At 33.8% G+C, this 8385-nt stretch overlaps 1 protein-coding gene across 1 annotated transcript; it reads right to left on the bottom strand.

The window, feature by feature from the left end:
• Nucleotides 1-2580: 2580 nt before the first annotated feature.
• LOC109022268 (triacylglycerol lipase OBL1-like) lies at nucleotides 2581-7359 on the bottom strand. Its single transcript, XM_019005130.2, has 5 exons — nucleotides 7013-7359; nucleotides 6627-6820; nucleotides 6465-6498; nucleotides 3107-3726; nucleotides 2581-3008 (listed from the first exon to the last, which is right to left on the bottom strand). Exons 1-5 carry the CDS (start codon nucleotides 7323-7325, stop codon nucleotides 2715-2717), a joined length of 1455 nt encoding a protein of 484 aa, XP_018860675.1. The 5' UTR covers nucleotides 7326-7359; the 3' UTR covers nucleotides 2581-2714.
• Between the last annotated feature and the right edge of the window lie 1026 nt (nucleotides 7360-8385).

Raw genomic sequence — 8385 nt, 5'->3', positions numbered from 1 at the left:
CCAAGAGTTCAAACCTTATTGGTGTGGAGGTTGGGGAAATTTGAAGGTTGGGGTAGTTAAATCCAAACAACTTTAAACTATTATTGTTACTTTGGCTCCTGTAGGGCCTGCTTACCCTCTGTGGGATGCATGATTCAGAAGCCAAGCCCATCTTGCTATGCTCTTCCAACGATAACTCTGTCCACCTCTATGATTTTTCGTCGTTAGTATTTTCTTGGTTGACTTCTTTTAGTTTTTAATTCGAATTTCTTTTGGGAGTCTATTCCTGTTTTCAAGAACCCACTTTTATCTATTTGTTTTCTTTTGGTCTGTGCTGGTTAGATTTTCGGAGAGGGGTAAAATTTTTGCTAAACAAGTGCAATTCAGATGGGTCCTGTTGGCGTGTTTTTTACTGGTGAAAGAGCCGATGAAGTGAAAGTGTGGCAATGGTTACCAGAACAAGCGGCTATCTAGCAATGAGCGGCACTATTATTTTTTCTACTGATTGTATTGATTAGTTTAGTTCACCACCTTTTTTCTGTTTATTTTGTAACTGATGAGTTTGAGTTGGGAAGGAAAAGTTGAAAATGCCAGTTTGACTTTATTGTTGTATTTGGTGTGTTCTCTTTAGTAGCACCGAAGTTGTTGTCTCTTTCCCTATGCCATAATTATAAAGACAAGGCTTCTTGGCCCAATTCAGGCTATTTTCTGTTTAGTAGCACCGAAGCTATTGTCTCCTTGTCCTGTATCGTAATTATAAAGACAGGCTTCTTGGTCTAATACAGGCTATAAGATTTTGATAAATATTTATGAAAATTGAGCAAATATTCGTATTGTTTGTTTCAAGATAATTTGCATTGAGACAAGTATTTCCAGCGATTTAATTAAGCCGTTGGAATAGATTTCAGCATTAGCGGCGATTTATTTTATTTTTTGCAATGATTATAATTACCAGCGATATTATAATCGCTGCAACTGAGTTCACAAAACCAATAATTCAATTGCAGCGATTTTTAAATCGCTTGTATTGATCTATATTAGTGCATTTTTATTGCCGCAATTGTTATTTCAAAGCTGTTTAATCAATTGCGGCGATTTAAAAAAATCGTTGGGAAAGAATATTTCCGACAATTTTCCCTCTTTTAGCGACAGTATTAAATTGCTGGAATTAATTTTTTCCAACGATTAACATCTTGCAATTGCGGCGATAAAATGTACTATTTGCGACAAATGTTTTTTGCTGGTAAAGAAAATAGATCTCCCAGCGATTTTTTTGCTTCCGTTGGAGTAGACCAAAATTGGAGCTTTAATACGGGCAAACGTCCAACGATTTATAAATCGTTGGAAAAGGTTATAGGCGGCGATTTTATTGATTTTTCCAGCGAAAGTGGATTGCCCGGAAAGGTGATTCCCATTGTAGTGTGACATCAACAAGCTGCATGCTCATCATTCATGCATGGGGAGTACTCTAGGGTTTGCTGCCAGATGATCAGCTGATGAATTTCATGAATGTTCCTTTTCTGAAATTAGTATTGTATAATCTGATCAAGACTGATCACAGATGAAATTACGGTAATTTGATTATGTTTTTGGTATTTGTTTTCTTTAGTTATAGATAAAAGTGACATATATATATATATATATATATATGATATTTTAATGATATTTACTATACTTGTAAATTAATCTTAAAAATATAAATGTCAAGGGTTCAGTAAATTTTATTTTGTATATTAAATAGGATTTCCACGGAATTATTATTTTCTTGAGTATGTTAATTATATAGTGATCACTTGTACGTACGTGTTGATGTCAGATTGATTACTTCTAGATTTAGTAGCCAACATGAGTTGGCCATAAACATGATAAAAATAAATAAAAATGATGTGAAATAAATTAATTAGGTGACATGCATGCACGAGTTTACATTGTTTGGTGTTGATCACACTTGCGTCCATAAATTAAGGGGACAGTACGTAGAAATAGTACTATAAAGATGTGCAAATTAATTACAAGCTCTTAATCTCAATTTCTCTCTTTGTCGTTATAACAAGGTAATTAAAGAAATAGAGGGAAGAAAAAGATTGAATTGAAAGTCAATGGAAGAAGTGCTGGAGGAAGCCCCCCTTAAGAAGCTCGTATAGATTCTTGAAGGAGTAATCTATAATTTGCTTGTTAGAATCTTTTCTTTTATCAGTGAACATGCATGTCTTGTCTTTTCTCGTCTTTTGCAAGTTATGTATTAACATATGTTGTTAGGTGACCTATAATTTGTTGGTCCACATGCAGCTTTTTGCAGTACATAGTTAGATTATTTACTCATGTGGAGCCCATGGTTAGATTATGTCCCCACATATATAGCTTGGTTTTCAAATTGATATATATATATATATATATATATATGTAAAGTACATGTGATATTGGTTATAAAAATGTCATTAGAAAATATAGATTATATATATATATATATATATATTGTTCCTTTAACCTTAATTAAAATACAACTCCCAAAATGTAGGGAGTGGGTTTAGAAGTAAAAAGACATCCTAGTAATTTGCATAGATACTTCTTGAAAGACTTTTTTTTTTTTTTTTTCCTCTGTTGAAATCAACAAACCCTAAAAAGTAAGCTACTGTATATAATTTCACCAATAGTTTTATTCGCTCATGTTGAAATCAGCAAAACCCTGAAAAACTATAAGCTATTACGATTTCACCAATCAATCATGAGTAGTACTACTCAGCTTTAGAATCCAGCTTGTGCTGATCATCATGCGTTGGGTTTTGGAGTTCCGTAGGTAAGGATCCCAATCTGGTGGCATTAACATAATCTGGAGGAAGATGTGCTGATAATCCCGGAATGATCAATCCCATCACCCTACACATTTGCATTAGCAGACTTTCTTTGTATTCTTCACCCTTCATATACGGGATTATGAAACCACGTATTAGCTCAAAAACTGCATTTACGTACTTCGGTATCTCCCAGAACAATCCGAAGTAGTTCTTATTCGGCTCCTCCAATAAAACCTGAATTCCAATCAAAATGCATGTCATGCATTGTGTTAAGTAATATCGTAATTCCTATATAACAGTAGATATAATTTGTCCAGAAAGAGAGGACTGACCTTTGATTCATAGAAGCTGTTGAAGTAGATGCATGGCGCACAGTGCTCAAAAAAAATAAATTCATCATCATAAGGGACCCTGGGAACCAAGTCATTGCAGTAAACAAATCTAAAATAGCTCACATCATACTTTTTCAACTTCTCCTTCATATAATCCCCAAACTGTTTGTTCCCAACCCTTGGCTGCCCAAATGTGTAAACCCCTTCCAACTTCTCCAACAGCCATGCCTCCTCATGCATTGCTAGCACAGTCACAAACAGAATGGCCAATGCCCCACCCAAGCTGTGTCCTGTTAATATAAACTTAGCTCCCTCATTCTTCTGCAATATTTCTCGCAGCCTTTGTCTTATTGCATAATAAGCAAACTGTCTTTGGTCATGACTTCCTAATTGGTTTATTTCCTTAGGCCAACCTGTATCTTTCTGCAGGCCAAGAGCTTTCATAAAGCCACTGTGGACCTTGCCCACGTTTGGAATCTCAAACCAGGACAAATCGACATCTGTTCCCCATGCAACTGGATCGAACGGGCGGGTTCCCGTAAATGCCACCACAATCAAGTTAGGCTTAGAACTCGTGTCTTGCAACATGATTGCTTGTGTTGAAGCTTGCCCTAAGAAATCTGTCAATAATTCATGTATTAGAGCTACTTGCTTTTAAGCTTGCTTAAAATGGGGGCCAGAAATAACATCGAAATATTGCAAGATGATACTTAAAAAGATCATGTACGTAGAGTTTTTCATTGCATGATATCATTGATCTTCAATTTATAAAATAGAGACTGAATTAGTCACAAGTCACAAATGTTACCAACCAAAAGAAAAATTTGCCAGAGATAAAATTGTTCAGGAATGTCGACCCACAAGTGGCAAGGAGAGTGATGATAGAGATGGATATATATATATATATATATATAAATATATCGGTGATCTACTAGGGCACCCCTCTCGTTGCATGTATGTATGTATGTATGTATGTATGTGTATATATATATAAATATATCAGTGATATATAAGAGCCATATAATTCGTTGCATGATCACTGATATATTAATATTGTGTTTACATAAGATATGTTTAGGAACTATTCGATCTTATAAATTAATTAATTCATGAGCTGGTTGTTGGCAAGAAATTAGAAGCGCGTACAAGTTTTCATGTGTTTTACTACTCAATTTTCTTGTTCTTAGTCATCAAATGCAATGCCTTCATTCATACGTTATTAATTAATCTGATCTTGATAAAATACAAATTAATTAGTCCACCTTTTGACAAATTAATTAATATTATATATTTGATAGGGCTCCTTGCTTAATGCTTACATCAGTAGATAACTAACTAACAGTACTAGACTATAATAATAATTTATGTGTATTGAATTCGCTTCAAATTTCCATATTTTAGTCAAATTAATAATTTAATGGGCAGTATATATATAATTAATTTATTAAATATATATATAGCTTTCAACTCCAGACAACATCACTAATTAATTAGATGGTTTCTCTATTACGTACTATATAAAATAATATTAGCTTAATTGGTACAAATACTCGTTGCTTATTGATAATAAATATGAAAAAATATCCATGTCTATCATTCATGACAAGTAGGGGTGTTCATCCGGGTTCCAACCTGGGAACCCGGGTTTCAAACCCGGACTGGATTGGTCCGGGTCAGACCCGGGCCGGAACATAGGTGAATTCGAGTTTTTAAAACCCGGAAATCCGAGTTCCGGATCGTATCCGGATTTTTTTTTTTTTTTAATAAAATCCTTTAGACAAAGATGAAAGAAGGCTTTTTAAGCTCCATCGACTTCACCATCAAGAATTCCAGATACACTGGACTCAACTATTGTGTTTATGAAAATTTCTCTTGGACTGAAACAAGCATGGATGAGTAAATTATTTATACAAACAGAGAGTGAAAAGGACGAAATAAATAAATTTGGGTTTTTTTCCTTCAACTTTCCCGACAACCAAATAGATAAAATAGAGAAAGTCGATACCCAATACAGATTAAAAAAAAACAAGTTTCCAAACATTCAAAAAATACATGCCCACTAGCAAACAGATGGTCAAAGAATCCATCCACCACTGCACAACCCATCTCAACGGCAAATAGATGCGGCGACGGCAAAGGAGATGCGGCGACGGGGTTACGATGGCGGCGGCTAGGGACCTAGAGTTTCTACTTCTGCCGCAGCGCAACTAGAGAGAGAGCAAGAGACTAGAGAGAGAGAGAGAGAGAGAGAGAGAAGTGAGTCGGGGACAATTCCAAGGTCGCATGGCCACAGAGACAGCTAATTAGGGGTTAGGGGATGGTGGCAGTTTAGACTAGGTTTTCGCTGCAAATAAACGAGAGAGAGTAAGAGAGACGGAGAGAGAGAGAGAGGGGGGTCAAGTGAGCTGGGGTGGGGTTTAATCAATGGGTTTGACCCGGTACCTGGGTCCCTGGTCCCTAACCGTGTTGGTCTGGGTTTTGCAATCCGGGTTTTGGATCCATTATGATCCGGGTCGGAACCTAGAACCAGAATCCGGTTTTCCGAGTTCCGATCGGGTCAGGAAAAAATTCGGCCCAGATGAACAGTACTAATGACAAGCCATTAGCTAGAATAATGCAGCATGCAAGGTGATGATCATCATGATCATGATCATAAATGTCAAGATGGACCCGGATAGAGACAGACGTTGTAGTCCTCTTGTTCACATAAAATAGAAATTTGAAAGATTATTTGATAGTCTCGGAATACGAACGACGACTCTCATTCTATTATATATTACAACATGCTATATGTGTAATTTATGTAACTTCAATTGATATAACACTCGGTGGATCCACATATATTACAACTATATAATTATAGAAAATACTTTAACCATAAAGTAATTACACAAAAATAAACCTACAAACTGATGTGGTTTGATGTGGTACGTTAAATTATAAAGTTACTTTTATTATAAAGTAGATCTAACAGATTCTATGAAGTCATATTTGTTTGTGTATTTATTTTGTGTAATCTCTTTGTGTCTGTATTAGTTCTCATTTCAATATTTCAAGAGATCAAAAGATATTTCCTTTTTTATCTTTTGAAAAAAATAGATTGATAGAAGATTGATCATGTGCTTTAACTCGGGGGAAAAGCTTTTTCAACAGATGAATTGGACCAATTCTTTTTTTTTTAATTTTTTTAATGGTTAAAGAAGTGAATATTATTAAATTTATGTATTTTTAAAAAAACTGCAATTCATATTGTGATCGTTTGGGACCATCCGTCCCAATAGCATGCATGATCAAAAGACATAAACCAGGCCTGAGGCTAACATTTATATCAAGAATTGTAAGAGTTCATGTCACTTACCATTCCAGAAGTTGTAGAACCCCAAGTTTTCCATCTGCGCAAAATATGAACAAAAAGACATTAATCTTCATAGCCGGCCATCACATGTACAAGAAGTGAAAAAACATTAAAAAAAAGATCAAGATATGTATATTTTTTGCCAAGTTAATTAATTATACTCACGTTCCATTGATCTCTGACTATGGTTTGAACAAATGCTTCATTTTCATACGACAATTTGGAAGCCATCATAGCAAGCGATGTTTTGTATTTTCTGCTGTCATGTCTAATGCTTTTGTCTAACTCCACTCTTCCATCAATGTTTCCCAACACAGATGTGAACGTCGCCGATGACCGTTCCGGCCACACCACCTCTCCTGCATGCATATGTAAATGGACAACCCCATGATCAATATACAATGTGCTTCTACTATGTATATATATATATATATATATATATATCATCATCATCAATATTAAGATTAATGATCAGGAATTCCAAAGTTTTATAACCACATGCATACGATTTATTCATGCAGATTGGAAAAGTTGTAGAAAACAATCAAAACCTTTTATAAAATTAGAAAATAGCATGAGAAATCCCCCGTTTCCTGAAAGAAGATTCAGCCACAGCTCCATCATATTTCCGATCTGAACCATGGGTACTTTTCCCCAGGATAAGAGTTTCTGCAAAAGCAGGGAGTTGAAGATGTACCATCGGCGCCAAAAATCTCGCTTGTGCTCTTCAGTGCATTCGATGAATCTTTTTGTTTCTGATTCAGAGAAAAGCATAAAGCGAACAAGCTCCCATAAGCTAGCTTCTTCTGGCTTAAGCATGAAAAAACAATCACAGAATTTTGTATTATCATGGTAAGGCGCCATGGTTTAGAAGTAATGAAGAAGAAGACCGAGGATGGATGAGTTGCCAGCAGCTATAAATATATATACATATATATATATATATATATATCTACCTCCTTCCATCAAATTGAACTCTTGAAATAAGTAGTGATTTTACATATTTTACTAATGGTTCCTAAGTAAGCTGTACTAGTTTGAACAAATAAACAATGGATTGCTGTCCTTGTCATTTTAGCTTAATTCTTGGACTCGATCTGCATTTATAATGGAATTAAGACTTCAATGGAAAGTTTTTGTCTACCTTTGAAAAAACTTCAAACAATAACAAAGAGATGAACATATATATAAAGTAAATTTTACAATATATATATATATATATATTTATATATATTATGCAATATATTACTTAATACTGCCTAAACATACACGCGAATAATAATAAATGTTATATATAGCACTTAATTTATACATCTGTATATATCTCTTTTCGAGTTGAGGTTTTCAAGTTCGAAAAAAGAATTGAAACTCACAATTACGGGGAGTTTTTGGGGATTGGACACAAACTTCTTAGATGTTTAATAAAGTTAGATTAATAATATTTGCAGTCTTAAAATATATAAATAATTTCATGTATTCTTTTTGAAAAAAATAAATAAATTTAAGATCCACATAAAAAATATATATATATTTTAATTATAGACACCATTTTTAAAAAAACATATATATATATATATATACACAAAATTTGTACAACTTAAAATTATATAAAACATTATTAGTAAAGTTATGGTTGATAAATTTCCATTAGAAACAAAATAGTAGTTAAGACTCAAGATAATGAAGCACCGACGTTGCCAGCTGGTCGATGCTTCCATTCCGCGTTTAAGTGGAATACTAGCTAATTGTCAATATAATTTATTTTGACAGAGTAATAATTTATATTGACAAAGAGTAATTATTTGTTAATACAACTTTTTCTACATGCATGAATTCTTTATATAGATTTATTTCAAATTTAGGATTTTTTTTATATAAAATTATGTTATTTTTATAAATTATTTTATAAAATAATTCTCATTTA

The sequence above is a fragment of the Juglans regia genome, chromosome 6, assembly GCF_001411555.2.
Source record: "Juglans regia cultivar Chandler chromosome 6, Walnut 2.0, whole genome shotgun sequence".
NCBI lineage: Eukaryota > Viridiplantae > Streptophyta > Magnoliopsida > Fagales > Juglandaceae > Juglans > Juglans regia.
The sequence above is the reverse complement of the archived record's forward strand: the minus strand, read 5'-3'. Positions and strand labels throughout refer to the sequence as shown.